General features: G+C 32.4%; 1 protein-coding gene across 2 annotated transcripts in view; it reads right to left on the bottom strand.

Moving 5' to 3' along the window:
- Window positions 1-17,486, bottom strand: part of LOC122790285 (LIM/homeobox protein Lhx3) — a 1,376,718-nt gene that overhangs the window by 1,119,630 nt on the left and 239,602 nt on the right. For both annotated transcript variants that reach the window (XM_044057789.1, XM_044057787.1), the window contains exon 5: window positions 6,857-6,947. In XM_044057789.1, coding sequence (XP_043913724.1) covers window positions 6,857-6,947 — 91 coding nt within the window. The remainder of the gene's footprint in view (window positions 1-6,856; window positions 6,948-17,486) is intronic.

Here is a 17,486-nt window from a genome sequence, read left to right on the forward strand (position 1 = left end):
TTTTTACCATGATTTCCTGAATGGGGAGTGGGGGTGGGATGTGGATATCTAGGATGATTAGCTTATGGTCGGGTATGACCAACGAGGAGTTAACCACATGTGGAACACCAGTCACTCATGTTGGTAATGACTAGGTCTAGGATATTGTTGCCTCTGGTGGGGGTATGGATAAGTTGATCCAGGGCATTGGAATTTATGAATTCCAGAAAGCGTTGAGTGAAGAAGTTGTTACATGAGTAGTTTTCCCAGTTAATGGTGGGGTAGTTAAAACCGCCCATTTATTAGGGTGTTTGGCTGAACCCTAATATTTTCCAGTATATCAAGAAAAGAGGAGTGGGAATCCTGGGGCATGGTGGGGGGATCTGTAGCAAGCTACAATTTAGATTGCAGTTTTGCCCAGAGTTTGTTGCACTTGGATAACCTTGGATGCATTATGCTAAGCAACTAGCCTGAGGGTGTGGATATCCATAATGAATATGGACACACATCCACCTTTGGTGTTCCGGTCCAGGTTAGGTAGCCAAAAAGTGTGGTATGAGTTACAGCCTGGCAATGCAAGGGTACTCTCTGGAGCCTTGAACCAGGTCTCAGTCACTGCACAGATATCAATGTTCTCCATTTTAAGGAGTGCCTCGAGGGAGTGCATTTTGAGCTTTAGGCTTCTTAGCATTGAGTAGCATTACCCTCAAGTTTTTGCTTGCCTGATCCTGTTCTTTCTTAGGGAAGATTTTCCAGAAGCTGCTGCCTGTCTACCAGTCTATAAAAGTAACTTTTTTGAAATAAGATAGTAAAAATCACTTTACAACACTATGTCAGCCCTACAAGGGAAAAGTATACAATTTCTACACAGAAAATAAGTTTTCCCATTTGTTTACACTACTTTTAAACTGACAGAAAACAGTCCTCTGTTTAAAAGTCAGTTACAGTCTTGAGACAATCCGTTAAAACACAACAGTCCTAGCTTTACAATCACTCTCCAGAAGAGGAAAGTAATAAAACATCAATAAAATTAAGAAATTGGAAGTTTTTTTTCCACAAACTTATCTGCCTATCAAAGGGCAGCAAAGTTGACCATTGATTCTTGAAACGGCAGCAGTAAAGTTTTAAATGGCATTTTGCCCAGACTTGTCTTTTTGTCAACTCAGCTTGAGCTGACTGATAGTTTGGGAACGTAGAAGGTGCCCTGAAACATTAAAGCTGGCCAGCTGTTATATCAAGTCTATATTAATAAGTCAAACAGGGCAAAACAGCGAACACCCTAACGTCAACAAATATTAAACAAAATGTCAATATCTCGACCAGGCAGAACAGTAATTTTTTTCACAGGAAAGAAAATCAGCAGGCCAACAAAAAAAAAAAAAAAAAAAAAACCCCTGCCGATGTGGGAGGCTGTGCCTCCCCCCACACACCCCCCTACTAAAATATATCAACTCACAATTGCCAAGGCTACTGCAGCAGTAATCAATATGATGAGCATCTGGCCTTTAGTGATACCGTGGATGATTTAAGCCTGGACATCCTCGCCCATCAGTAAACAATTTGGACTCCTAGCTTAGAAACTTTTGATCTCCCTAAGCATTACTGAATTTGAAAGCAAAAAAAGGCCTGGGAAAGAAATCTGAAAACACAGGTTACACATCTGATTTGGAAAAGGTTCATCTTCTGTTACAAATGAGCTATAAAATTGTGAAAAAAGAGCTTGTGTATGACAATGTTTCCAAGTATTTCATAGACCATACCATATCTTCATTACACAATTCCAAACCTATCACCTCACTGCTGGCACAGTAATGACCAGTCTTTACAGTTTTAGAATAACATATTTTGATCAGTTAATAAACTGGAGAGTTTTAAAAGAAGAAAGATATGTATTAAATATGTTATCGTGAGAAGTCACATTGATTCTCAGGCTTTTCTTTCTCTCTTATTTGATTGTAATATCACTACATAAGCAAGCTAGTTTGGCAGAATGTTTTATTGTTAGCTGCTAGAAAGTATAACAAATACAAGAAAAAAAACTAAGCCACTACTAAACTGATTTATGTAATGAAGAATCTGTTAGAAACTTCAAATGGGATTACAGGGACAAATTATTAAAAATAATCCATTAATCCTTAAATTTGACATACAAGTATAACCGAGAATACTTACAACACTTACAAAAAAATACAACTTTTCATTTGAATAAAGGCTACGTTCTACTCCATGCCTTAACTATTAAGAAAAATGATGGATAAGGCTGATGTTATAAAAACTACTTGCTTTAATGTAATGAATCTTTTGAAGCTAATGTGACTGCTAAATGGTACTTGCCTTCATGTAATTTATAATCATCTGCACTATTTGTTGCTATTGTACCAACAGAGCAGGTTTTAAACAAAATAAATTCCACACAGATACACACACAGTGTGTGTGTGTGTGTGTGTGTGTGTGTGTGTGTGTGTGTGTGTGTGTGTGTCTATAGTGCACATATATATAGATATTTATATACGTGTGTGTGCACGCAAGTATGTAGATATGGATTCTCTTCATGAGCTCGAAGTTTCAAAACTTTGAACTACAAATGGTTGAGACCATAAGATTGAAGTTTTGAAACTTCATTTTGAATGGAGATCACTGTACAGCATGGAATGGGAAATTTACCATTTCCCTCACTGTAGTGCGATCTTGAAGTTGGTATATTTATTTAGCAGTGGATGTGGAGGGCTTGCCCCACTGCAAAAACTTAATTTTTTTTTTATTACAATTTCGAAGCTTCAAAACGTCAATCTTATGGTCTCAACCATTTGCAGTTCGAAGTTTTGAAACTTCAAGCTTATAAAGTAGATCCGAAGATATAGACGAAAGTTATGGTGCTTTTTTTTCACACATTTTCCCCACAGAGATGCCCACCATATGCACTTGCTCCTGACAAAAAAGGGTATGCCATTATTTAACAATGGGCAAATGTCAGTACTTATTGGTCATTTTCATGCACAAAATAACCCCAAATAACTACTTTCTAACTGATGACAGCACAAAATGGGAGAACATTAAGTGGAAGATAAAAATGTGCTGCACAGCAATGATTTCAACTTGTTACAGAGACAAAGGCAAGGACACATGCTAATGTCAACTGGTTAACACCGACATGCTTTTACTCATTCCCTGAAGAATAACCATGGATCATGGAAATCGTGAAACATTTTTTGTTGTTGTTGGCATGGGGTAGAGAGCACCCCATGCTAATTACTTATTCCAACTCTGAGATCACAAAATCCACGGGAAAAGGGCATATTCTCCCAACCTCTGAGACTGCAGATTGTGCACACCTGTTGATAATCTGATTTGGCACCCAAAGCCTGTCGACAAATACAAGACAACATTAGGGAATTTGATTAATTTAAGGGCTCCCATCCATTGATGCATACTTGATTTATATATTTACTCTAGGGATCTCAATTAAGCTAACACTTTCTACATTTACTTCATCAGTTAGCTCGCTTTCACAGAACAAAACTGTCAAGCTGTTTTTATCACATCACCCAATATACAGGATTCAGAAATTTATACTATTCAAATTTGAAGGCTCAAGTTTCATTTATCCCATTAGTTTGCTTCTGTATACATTGTATAATGATAGGTTGTTAGTATTCAAAAACATGCACATTGACTGGTCAAGCCCAGCCCAACCAGTGTGCCTATTGTAAAAGAGCATATACCAATAGAAAAAAGTCCAGTCACTGAAATGTGACTGGACTTTCCACTATTAGTGTGTGCTCTGGAAGTCTACATTTCAAGTGAACAAAATTTTGCTTCATATTTTAGGTCACGGTGGTGCAGCGGTTAGCATTGCCGCCTCACAGCAAAAGGTTCTCCGGTTCGATCCTCGGCTGGGGTGCCTTCTGTGCGGAGTCTGCATGTCCTCCCTGTGGTGATGTGGGTTTCCTTCGGGTGCTCCGGTTTTCCTCCCATATCCCAAAGACATGCTGTAGGTGGCTTGGACTCTCTAAATTGGCCCTAGGTGTGAGTGCGTGCATGTGTGTGCCTTCTGTGGAAGGTTGGGCGGCGGGATGGCAACTTGACACTGTAAAACTCCACTGCCAATCATGAGCGGACAGGTGATCCGCTGTGGCGTCACCTAACCGGGAAAAAGGAGAAAGAAGAAGAAGATGATTTTAGGTCTGTCCCTCATAAAATCTTTGGTCTTCCGGCAAATCACTGAAGAATGACGTTACCAAATAATGACAAAGTAATGCATGACAGCATAAATCCTGTTACTCTGGCAGCTTTCTACATTTATAACAGCAACATTTACAATAAGGACCTTTGTCCCCCTTACTGAAGGCTCTGCAACATTTCCCGAGCTAAAAGACAGAGGTATATACTGAGAGCAGAGGAAATATAAGAAAAATCAGGTAAGTTCTGAAAACCTGAAGAAACATACCTGATTTTCCTTTTTTTTTTTTTTTTTTACCTCTCTCTCTTGTACCTTTAAACTGTCCAGATTTTATGGTGCTTTTTTAAATTTTTTTTTTAAACAAAGGCAAGGAAATCTTCCTTCATCAGTTGCTTGCTTTCTAAAGCACAGCACATCAACAAAGTGGAAGAATAAGGAAACAATGTGGAGGAACACCACAGTGCCATTATACAAAGACATTATTTAAGAAAAGCAAGTTATTTCTTAAATAGTGTCATTGTATAATAGCAATAACTGACTAGCGGGTGTGGATATACTGAAGACTTACCCATGGTTGGGCCTTTTTTTAATCACTCGGGCTTCACCCTGGTCATCAAACCATGCCAACCGTGATTAAATCTATATTATACAACGACCCCCCATTAATATTCAAAAACGTGCACGCTGATTAGTCAGCGTGCACGTTGTAAATCCGAGTTATAGTAATGGAAAAAGGTCCTGTCGCCCAGACTTTTTCCATTACTATAACTCTTACAGCAACACTGTCTCACTATGTTAAACGAGTTTAACATAGCGAGACAGCTTTAAGAAAAGCAACGTAGATTCGCTGTTGCTTTTTTTAAAGCTGCCTCACTATGTTAAACCCATTTAACATAGCAAAACAGTTTGTGAAAAGCAACAGAGATCTTTCTTTCTCCGTTGCTTTTGCCCACAGCTCTAATGTACTGTGTAGGCATACGCATGCGCGGTACATCAGAACTGCCGCAGAATACCAGACAGCTGCGGAAGGGCAGCAAGGAGGCATTATACAATGACATTATTTAAGAAAAATAATAATTTTTTTTCTTAAATAATGTCATTATAGCAACAATAACACTTCTGGGTGTGGGTAATGCTGGATTTACCCACGGTTGGCTTTGTTTGGCCACTCGGGCTTCACCCTCATGAACCAAACTACACCAACTGTGGGTAAATCCAGCATTACCCACACCCAGGTGTGGGTTATTGCTACAATATACCACACCGACTCATTGGTTATTGCTTAACAGTATAGTGTTTGTAGTGGTGTCTATAACTGCAATAGTTTAGGGTGTTTCAGTTTCTGTCAGGACATTGCTGCTATTGTTCTTGCTTTGTCTTATTTTGCTATTTTGTTTATTCTGTAGGTGTGATGTACATTTCAGGAAATTCAACATTTGCAAATGATGACAGTAATAATAATGATGATAACTATAAATACCACAAGCAAATAATAAGCACCTTTGGAATGGGAACAGCTCTTATTTGACAGAAATGGAGAAATAAAAGTCTTCTCACAATAATTAACTATCGCACACACAGGCAATTCACAATAATGTCTGGCTGTTAGACTGTCGTTAGGGATAGATGTCATAACTGAACCAAAAAGAAAGTCATTACATATTCCTATCTATCCCTGATGACTCATCAAGAAATCCCACTACCATTCAATCAGTTCACATATATTAAAGTTAAAAGTAAAAAGACTGGTTGTTCTCTGTAAAGTACAGGCAGTTAACATTATGATTTAAAGTACCTGCTCTACTCTTAACAGCAATGTTTGTATATGTGCATCAGCTCCACCTCTACAACACATGATAATCATTTTTAAACATAAATACATAAAAAAAAAGATGGAGCTCTTCTGTAGGTAGAATTTGCTATTAACACTGCTAGGAATTTGGGTAACTGGCCTCCTGGCAGCAATAGTCTTTGTAGCTATATACAAACAGATGAACCCTGATCACTTTTATTACTGCCAAAAAAAAAAAAAAAAAAAAAAAAAAAAAAAAAAAAACAGAAAAAGTGATCTTAGCTGTGAGTAGTGTAGGCTGCCATCAATCCCACATGTACTTAGCACCCTGGCAGGGATTTTCTTGTAATTCAACTCAAACAGAAAACTGTAGCTAGATATCAAAATACCTTCCATTTGTTGAACTCTATGAAATTAACTATAAATCAGATAAGTAATGGTGAAATAGAGACTGCCAGATAAGCGCTAGCATCAGCTTCATCTATGCAATTACTGATGGGACTTTGTCTCACAAAGTAAAATATCATGAACTGGGTAGACATGACTAGTTACTAAGTGGTAGGAACCCAAGTGAGATGGCATACTAATGCACAGTATAATGCACCATTTCTGGTGTCAGGTAAGGGTTTTTGTTTTGTTACTTATGGATAACTGTTTCAGTAGTACATTAACTACACCAGCAAAGTAATAAACCCTAAACTATCTTGAGGTTGGGAGATTTTTTTTTAAAACAGTATATTTTTACAATTTTAAAATGAATAAAGAAATTAAAAGGAAAACTGAAAATATCATGGCACCATTTGAGTGGCACTGCTATTAATGCTAAACAGGTTACAAAAGACATGTACAAAGACCCATGAACTGTCTTGTTAAAATAAAACTAAAATAAAAATATGAAACCTACCTCTCGACCAACATAAGAGTTGTGGTCCTCAAAAATAACAGCTGTGTAAAACCGGGTTTTCTTGTCCAACAGAGCGAGTATTTCTCTGGACCTTTAAAAAATAAATACAAAATACAGCAATGCTTAAGACAGCAGGCTTGATTTTGTGCATGTGCTAAAAAGAAAGAAAAATCAAAGTCAATGGCATGTAGCCCAACACCAATCTGTGAATGTCAGCTAAGGCAAAACAATTTGAAATTATAAAAAAGTATTATGCAGCTACCAGAAGCCACACAAAGTATGTGAAAAGGCCAGAGACGAAATGGGACAAAGAATGGCAAATGCCATTATAAGAGGAAAAAGACTTTACATCGTGGGAAACAGGAAATGCAAGAAGAGAAACAGATAAATGGCTTCAAAAGGTTAGAAGTATAGAGAGGCCAGAAAACAAGTGAGATGTTTAAATGAGTACTTTTCACTAATGTTTACTAAGTATACAGAAGATACCAGCTAGGGAAGAGCACAACAAAAATAGATATAGCACAGGATGTCAATATCAACTACAAAGAGTACCTAAACATGAAAGTAGGATTAGTAACAAACCAAAATATTCAACACCTTACTGCAGACATCAACTCCCTGCACCTTCACAGCCCAACAACTCCAACCTCGAGGTCGCACAAATTTAGGGCTATGGTAATACTCATAGGTTCATACATAAGTACTAGGCTATCTGCCCAAGGGCATTTATAAGACTAGCCAAAATATGTTGGCTGTCGCCACCCCCTTAGATTAGTTGCCTGTGCCTCTGTCCAGCAGAGTGTTAGTGAGGGGCTCTGCCTGATGTATATTGGAATCTTGTTCCAAAGCATGGGGAGTCTCTGGGACAAGAATCTATCCCTCCAGCATGTCCTATTTATCATTGTGGTGAGGTTTATATCTCTAGAGCGTGTGGCTCTACGGGATTTGTTTTTTTAGGTGGAGCATGTCCATCAATTCTGGATTGGACATGGCCTTGTATGTCAGGCAGAGATCACCTCTGAGTAAGCGGTATGCAACCGAGTACAGCTGGAGTTTCTTGAGTCGGGCTGCATAGGGCATCTGTTTGAGGTCAGTAATCCTCTTGGTGAGGTACTTTTCTGGTCTTTCCAGCTGTTGCAGGTGTCTTGTAAGGTACATCCCAAATGGGGCGTTGTATTCTATGACGGGTCTAATGAGTGATGTGTAGAGAGGCACAATAACCTCTTTTGTTCTAGATGCGAACCCTTTTGTGATTAGGTGGGCCACATAGAAGGATTTTCTAACCACCTTGGCAATATGATTATCAAAGGAGTGATTACTATCTACTTGGGTCCCCTGATCCCTTATTACATTTTCTGTATTTAGGGGACTACCACCTATGTGGTAGTTTGTGGGTACTTTATTTTTTCCACAGGGGATGACTATGCACTTTTTGGCATTTAGCTTGAGGCCATGATTTAAACACCAGGTATCCATCTCAGTGAGACCCTTTCTGGAGGGTGTCTGTATCAGCCGGAGGATCAATTATGGCCCCTACTTTGCAGTCGTTTGCGAACTTGGTCAGCCATAGTCCTCTTATGCTTGCCTGTACCTCTAAGAAGTATATACCAAACAGGAAGGGTCCAAGGACTGAGCCCTGGGGGATGCCACTTGTAACCGGTTTAGTCTCTGACGTAGAGCCTGCAACTCTCACCATGTGGGTTCTATCCATGAGCCAGTTGGCAACCCATCTCGTGATGTAGGGGTTTATGTTCAAGCTAGTGAGCTTGTCTATACTAGAACGGGGAATGGTGTCAAAAGTCTTTGCGAGGTCTAGGTAGGCTGTGTGGACCTCCTTTCCCTTGTCAAATGCCTTGGTAACTGTCTCAAAGATGTCCACCAGGTTTAGGAGGCATGATCTGCCCTTAACAAAGCCAAACTGGGTAGGGTTCAAGACTTGGAGGTTCCCAATGTCTCTGTTAATGAGATCCATGATGATGCGCTCCATAGCCTTGCAGACCAGGCTAGTCAGGCTTACAGGGCGATAGTTCCCGGGGTGCATTTTGGCTCCACCTCTATGGAGTGGGATAACTGTTGCTTTGTGCCACTCTGTGGGTACGTAGCCTGTACAGAGGCTGAGTTTGAACAGTGTGTTTAGGTGAGGGGTTAGTTCATTTTGGAGCTCTTGTAAGACACAGCCTGGGACACTGTCCGGTCCCATTGAAGCTGTGTTTTTGGCTTTGGATAGGGCTGTTTTAACCTGCGTGCTGGTGATTGATGGGGCCCTACATTCTTCTGGTAAGGTTATGGGCCCTTTAGGGGGTGAGAGGGGGGTGAAGTTTGCACTAATCCTGTCTGCCAGAATGTTAGCAATATCAGTCAGTTCAGTGTATTTTGTACCATTCTGCACTAAGAATCCCTGCACAGAGTTCAGTGTTATGGTCAATTTTTTAATTTTTAATTTTCTTTTTAAAATTTTTTTTAAACCTATTTATTTTATAAATTTCCCAAATACTTTTTTTTTTACCCTTTTTCCCCAAAAATTTTTTTTAAAATTTTTTTTTATACAATTTAATTTTTCCCTTTTAAATTTTTTTTACAAATATTTTATCTTTTTTAAATTTAAAAACCCTTTTTTTACTTAAAATTTTAAAAATTTATTTTTAAAAACCTTTAAATTACTTTTTTTTTTTATTTTTTTTTTAAAACATTCTATTATTATTCACTTTTTTTTAAATTTTTAAACAATTTAAAACCTTTATTTTTTTTTTTTCCCCCTTTCAAACCTTCCCCTTAAAATTAAAACCATTTAAAATACCACAACAATTTTTAAAAAATTAATTTTTTAAAATTTTAAACCCATTTTTAAAAACAAAAATTCCCAATATTTATTTTTTTAACTTTTAATATAACTTTTATTTTTACCTTAAAAACTATTTAAATTTTAAAAATTTTATTATTTTATTTAAAAATAATTTAAAAATTTTTTTATATTTTTAATCTTTATTTTAATTTAATATTATAATAATTTTAAATAATTTTAAAAAAAAACACACATATTTTAAAACCACAAATAAATTTTATTATTTAAAAAAATTTTTATACAAAAACCCCTTTTTTAAATTTTTAAATAATTTTTTTTTTAAAAAATTTATTTTTAATTTTAATTAAAATATATAAATTTTTTCCCCCCAAATTACCCACTTTTCCCCCAAAACTTACAACACAACTTTCCTTTTTTAAAAAAATTTTTTACTTATAAAATAAAAATTTAATTAAAAATTTAAATTTAATTAACACATTTAATTTTTAAATTCACTTAATAATTTAAAATTTTTTTTTCCTTAAATTAAAAATTATATCCAAAATTTTTATTCAAACAAAAAATTATCTTAATAATTTAAACAATAATTAATTTTTTTCACTTATATTTTAAAAATTTCCCCTTTAAAAATTTTTTAAAAAACCCAAAAACCTCCCTTTTCAAAAAACTTTCTACCCAAAAATACAAACCAAAAACCCTTTTCCCTTTTCCCCCAAAAATTCAAACCCAAAAAAAACCCAAAACCCAAAATAAAATTAAAAAAAAAAAACAAAAAAAAATAAACAAAAAAAAAATTTAAATAAAATTTAAAATAATTATTATTAAATTATATTTATTTTATTTATCTAACTTAAAAATAAATAAAAAAAAAAAATTTAAATAAAAAAATATAAAAAACCAAAAAATTTTTATTAATAAATAATTATCTTAAAAATTCAAATAAATAAAAATTTTTAAAAAAATTTTTTTAAAAATAAATTTAAACAAAAAAACAAAACCCCAATTCCATTAAAAAATTTAAACCAAAACAAAAAATTTCCCCCTTTTAAATTTATTAATTAAAAAAACAAAATTTTTTAAATTTCTTAAAAAAAAATTTCTTTCTAAAAAATAAATTTTCCCTTTTTAAATTTTAAAAATTTATATAAAAACATTTTAAAAAAAAAACCAACCTTTAAAAAATTATTTTAAAAAAATTTTTTTAAAAATAAATTAACCACAAATAACTTCCAAAATTTAAAATAACAAAAATTTTTAAAAAAAAAACTTTTAATAAAATTAAAACTTTTCAAAAAAACAAAAATTTCCCAAATTTAAAAAATTTTTAAAAATTTAAAATTTAAAAATTAAAATTTAAAATAAAAATCCAAAAATTATCTTTAAAAAAATTTAAAAATTTCAAAAAATAAATTTAAATAAAATTTTCCCCCTAAAAAAATTTATTTTTAAAAATTTTTATTTTTAAAATAAAATCTTTAAAAATTAAATTTAAAATTATTAACAAAAAAAATTTCCATAATTAAAATTTACTTTTCTTCCAAAATTTAAACCCCGTTTAAAAAAACCCCAAAAAGTTTTTTTAAAATTGGGCAAAATGGGAAAATGTTTATTTAAATTAAAATTTAAAAAAAACAAAGTCCCATTTTTCCCCTAAATAAAAAAAACCCGTTTTTTAAACTTAAAAAAATAAAAATTTTAAAAAGATTTTTTAAACTTTTTTAAATTTATTTTTGGGTAAACAAAACTTAAAAAAACTGCTTTTTAAAAATTTCTCCTTTTAAACACTTAGGAATTTTTAAAAAAAAGATTTTAAAACATTCGAAAAATTTTTAAAAAACCCTTTTTCCCACAAATTTGGCCCTTTATTTCCTTTTAAAGATTTTTAAAAACCCTTTTCCCCCAAAATTCAAATTAACATTTTGCCTTAAAAAAACCCTAAAATTCCCAAAACCCCTTTTAAAAAAAAAAATTTTTCCCTTTTTCCCCAAAAAAAAAACCTTTTAAAATTCCTGGCCCCCAAAACCCCTTTTAAAAAACCCTTGAATCAAAAAATTTGGTACTTTTTTAAACCCACAAACTCTAAAAATTTCAAAAATCAATTAAAAAAAAATCTTAAAAAAAATTTTTAAAATTTAAAAATTACATGTAAGTTTTAAAACCCCAAAACCTTTTGGAAAAAAGCAAAATTACTTTTTATTAAAATTTTATGTCCCATAAATCCCAAACTTGTCCCCAAAAACTAGCGGTAATTTAAAAATTTTAAAACCCGTTTCAAAACACCGGATTTTAAACGGGTAAACCAAAACACCCTTTTTCCTCTTTTCTTAACCCCTTTTTTTTCCTCCCTTTTTTAAAACCAAACAAACCATCCCCCTTTTTCATGAATTTCTAAAAGCCCCAAACAAAAAATTTTTTTTAAAAATTTTTTTAACAACAAAAGGCCCCTATTTCTTTTTTAAAAATGGGAACCCAAATAAAACCTTTAAATTTCATCCCCACTTTAAAACTAAAAAAATTTTCCTTTGGGGGGATTTTTTAAAAACCAAACACTCGCCCTTTTTTTATTCCTTTAAAATTTTTTTCCCCAAAATTTAAACAAAAATTCCTTTCACCAAAAGATCAACTGTAAAACCGGCCTTTTTTAAATTTATTTGCCCATTTTTTAAACTTTATTCTTTTAAAAACCCAAAACCTGAAAAAAAACAATTTTAGAAATTTTTTTAAATTTTTGGGGTTTTTAAAATTTTTTTGATAAACCCCCTTTTTTAAAATTTTCTTTAAAAAAAAATTTTAACGGGTTTTTTTGTTTCCCTGAAATTTGTTCCTTCCTTTTTAAAATTTTAAAAAAAAAAATTTTTTAAAATTTTTTAATTTTAAAATTTTTAAATTTTAAATTTCAAAATTTTAATTATTTTATTCAAAATAAAAAAATTTTTTTAAACAACTAAAATTTTTATTAAATAAATTTTAATTTAACAATTATAATTAAACCCCTCCCTTTTTAAATTTTAATCCCCATAATTTACCTTTTAACTAAAATTTTAAATATTTTTTATAAATTTAAAATAAACTAAATTATTTTTACAACAAAAATAAAAAAATTTAAAAACCAAAACATATAATAAAAAAAATACAAAATTTAAAACAAAAAACCCCAAAAAAACCCAAAAAATTTCCTCCCAAAACCCAACAAATTTCCAAAAAAATAAAACAAAAAAAACCAAACAAATTTTAAAAAAAAAATATTCTAAAAAAAAAACAAAAAACAAAAAAAAAAAACCCCAAACTAAATAACCTAATAATATAAAATCCAAAATTTAAAACCCAATTTTAAACCCTTTAAAAAAACCCTTTTAAACAAAAAAATTTTTTTCCCCCCCCAAATAAACAAAAAAAGAAAAAAATAAAAATTTTAAAAAAAAAAAATCCCAACAAAAAAACCCAAATTTTCCCCCCCCAAAAAAAAAAACAAAAAAAACCCCCACCAAAAAACCAAAATTTTCCCTATAAACCCAATTTAAATTTATTTTTTTTCCCTTTTAAACCCTAAAATATCCCATTTTTTTACATATAATCAAATTTATTTTTAAACAAATTTAATTAAAAAAAATATATTTCAAAACAAAATACATAAAATTTTAAAACCCAAAAACTTCCCAAAAAAAAAACCACACAATAAAAAAATTTTCCCCACAAAACACAAAAAAAAAACCCAAATAAAAAAAAAACCACCCCAAAAACCACACACCAAAAAAAAAAAAATCAAAAACCCCCCAAAATAAAAAAAAAACCCTTTTTTTAAAAAAAAAAATTTCCCAAAAAACCCAAAAACATTTTAAAAAAATTTAAAAAATTTTTTTTATAAAAACCAAATTTCTTTATTTTTAAACATTTATAAAAATTATTATAATTTAAAATTTTTAAAAAAATTATATTATTTTATTATTTTATTAAAAAACAATTTTTAAAAATTTTTATTCTTAAAATATTCTTCATTTATTTTTAAAAAACTAAAATTAAAAACCTTTTCATATCAATATTATAACTTAAATTTAAAATTTTATATTTAACTTTTTTTTATTTTTCCCTTAATATTATAAATATAAATACTTTTATTAACATTTCTTTTTTAAAAAAAATTTCCATATAATTATCTCAAAAATTTAATTTTATAATTTTAAAATTTTTATTTTAAATTATTTTTCTTTATTAAAAAATATTTTAAAATTTATATAAAATAAAAACATTTTTTATAAAATTATAATTATATATAAATTAATACAATATTAATAATACAAAATTTTATTTATCTTTTTTAAAATTTTTTTAAATTTATATTATACATATATATATATATTAATAATATTTTTATACAATATATATCCCCAATATAATATATATTTTTTTTAATATACATATATTAATATAAACATATAATATATATATATCTTTTTAATTTTATTTTTAAAAATCATAAATATACAAATATAATTTATAAAAATAAAAATATAATATTTAAAAACCCCTTTATCCCAAACCATTAATAAAATAAATATATTATAAAAATAAAAACCACAATAAATTTTTAATATATTATATTATAAAATATATAATTATAAAAATTTTTTATTTTAAAAATATACAACAAACCCCAATTTAAAACAACAAAAAACCCCCTAAAATATTTTAAAAATTTATATACACATATTTTTATATTAAAATTTTCCTTATATTTTTTAATATATAATAAACTTTTATATTTTTTTTTTCACATTATATTTTTATCTTCAAAAATAAAATATTTCACACATTTAAATACTACATAACAATATATATTTCTATACACTTTAATATTTTCTAACCCCAATTTATATAATATACTTTTTTATAATATACACTTTTTTTTTAAAATTTTTTCTATTTAAATTTTATCTTTTTAAAATAAAATATTTTTAATATTTAAATATTTTTTTAATAACAATATATACTTTTAAATATATTATTTAAAATTCTTTAAAATTTTTATATATATTTTTTTTTCCATAAATATACATCATATACTTTTATATTTTTCATATACCAACCAATATTTTTTTTTTAAATTTATATACATATACACATACATATATATACATATACATATACATATATATATATATATATATATATATATATATATATATATGTATATACGAGCCTCTGCCCACTGATTTGGTGGTAGTTCTGGCCAACCATTTGGGGCTGTAAGGTGTGGAAGTAGAATCTGTATCCTTGGAAAACTACATTTAAAACCCATTTGTCCTGGGATAATGATCTCCCAGTTTTTTGCATGCAGGGTGACCTTTCCTCCCAAGGGAGCAGTCAGTTGAGCAGGGCTTGGAAGGTTTAAGGTTAAGTCATTGTGACAGTTTACCATAGGGGGTGTCTTACTACTTCCAGCTTTGGAAGTGGGAGCCCCCCCCCACTGCTTAGGCCTGTGTGTACCTTGAGACTGTAACCTAGGTAGTCTGCTGTTCCTGGGATTGGGCTGAGAAGGCCTGGAAGAGACTGGAAAGGACCAATTTTTAGAAGGCCAATGCCTACTAAATCTGGAAGGCTGTACTTGCAGGAAATCTTTAACAGTTTGCATAGATTTAGCTTTTTCCTCCATCGTTTTAAGGACGACTTCTGCTTTGTTGCCAAAAAGGCAGTCTTGGTTTAAGGAAGCATCCAGTAATTTAGCTTTAACATGATCTGGTAAGTTTTGCTCCTTAAGCCAAGCATGCCTTCTAAAGTACAGACCCAGTGACAGCAGCCCTGCAAGATGCTTCTAAAGAATCAAAACCACATTGCAAAGTATGCTTACCAGCTTGTTCAGCAGAATGCATTAAATCTTGTAATTCTTTATGTTCAGCACAGTCAGGAATCAACATAATTTTCTGTTTAAGTAGCCCCATAATATGCTATTGATACTTTAACATATGAAACTGGAAGTTTAAGACCCTAAAGGCCAAAGTAGCAGAAGTGTATACCTTCTTACCCCATCTGTCCAAGGCCCTGGAATCTCTGTCAGAGTGGGTAGGGTTTTTAGCAGTAGTAGCCTTAATGCCTTTTGGTCCTTGGGAAATGGTCTCTGGATCCAGAGCAGGATTCTTGAAGAGAAACTTGCGAGTCAGGTACTCTAACACCTGTCAGGTTTTCTGGGAGCTGGAGGAGTCTGGGGCCAGGCTAGATTCCAAGAAGGCATCATCTACAATGTCCAGAACAGGAGGGATAGCTAAAGGCCTGTGTTGAGGGAGGAGTAAGAATTCCCCAAGCCTCTTTTTGGAGTCAGAGTAATCCTGGCTTTCCCAGCGAAAATGCTCCCCAAGAGGTTGCAAGGTTTCACCAAAAAAAAAAAAATAATCTTCTGGAGGGAAAGCAGAGGGAATGGAATGCTCTGCATCAGAATTCTCATAGGTAGGTAAGGGCAAATCCTGATAATCAGAAGAAACAGAAATTTCAGAATCCTGATCAGAAGAATCAGAAGGAAAATCAGTTCTAGGTCTCAGAGGGGGAAGGCTGACTTCCCATAATTAAGGTAATAAGGTCTTCAGCCATTCTTATCATTTGTTTTTTAGGCATATGGGCCTGACCATGCAGTTTGGATCTCGGTTTTCTAGGCATAGGTCGAGTTTTAGGCCTTGAAGAAGAAGATGGCGTCAGTCTGAAATGCAAGTCTGTAGGCCTGAATACACCCTCAGAAGCCAGTGCCTGCACAGTGGCTCCGGACCCATCCAAGGTTGAGACATCCGGTTCCATAGTCGAAGAAGCATCTCGAGGCATACCGGACTCCGAAAGGGTCTCAGCAGAGGCCTGCAAATCTGAAGTAGCGGGTATCAGGGGCTGTGAAAGCACCTCACTGAGTACCAGCAAACTGGCGACTAGCTTAGCGGAAGCATCGTCGGAAGTTCTGGACCAATGCGGTCTGTCTCTGTCTTTATCTTTACGTTTTTTCAGAATATTGGTAGTCGGATGGCTTACCGAAGCCATTTCTGGATGGCTTACCGAAGCCATTTCTGGATAGTTAAACAGAGTACCAAAATAATTTGCTGCAAAAACAGCCTGATGACGAATAGTTCAGGGGTTGAATAAGGCACAAAACCGACAGCGAGGGATGTCATGGTCTGGGCCTAAGCAAGGATTGCAGTAGGAATGAAAATCTTTATGAGGCATTTACTTTCCACAGATAATACAATTGTTAACTTTTACTGACATTGGTTTAAGAGCAAGAAAAAGGATCCCCAACGGGGTACTTAGCTTTTTTGAAGACTTCGGTTCTGAAACTTTAAAACGAAAATTTCAGGAGTCAGCTGACCGGCACTTGTGAACTGCTTTTGCTTAGGGCACCGTGCGGCAAGAAAGACTGATGTAATGGCATTGGCTGCATGTTTTATACCCCCGACTACTTGATGTCATTGAAGAAGAGACAGCCTCAGATGCAGGAATTCAAGACTGATATTCAGGCCAGCTGAGGGCTACCTGCAGGCAGACAACCCAAATGTAATGACTGCAACAGTGAAACATGAACATCTGAAAATGCCAGGAAGCAACACAAAAACGCAAAACCTTCCTGATAAGTGGATGGATCATAAAATGGCAATAAGAAACCTTTTTGTCCAGAGACATCATAAAAGTCTGAGGAAACAAAAGAGGGAACAGAGTGTGAAGGAACAACATTCGAAAAGTGGCACCTTCGGAAAAGTGTTGAGATGAGAGAGGTCTAGAATTGGTTTCAAGTATTCTCTTTTCTGGGTACTAGAAACATCCTGGAATAAAACCCCTTCCCCCTTTGGGACACAAACACCT

This window comes from Protopterus annectens, chromosome 16.part0 (assembly GCF_019279795.1).
Source record: "Protopterus annectens isolate FY-2018-M chromosome 16.part0, PAN1.0, whole genome shotgun sequence".
NCBI classification, from domain to species: Eukaryota; Metazoa; Chordata; order Ceratodontiformes; family Protopteridae; genus Protopterus; species Protopterus annectens.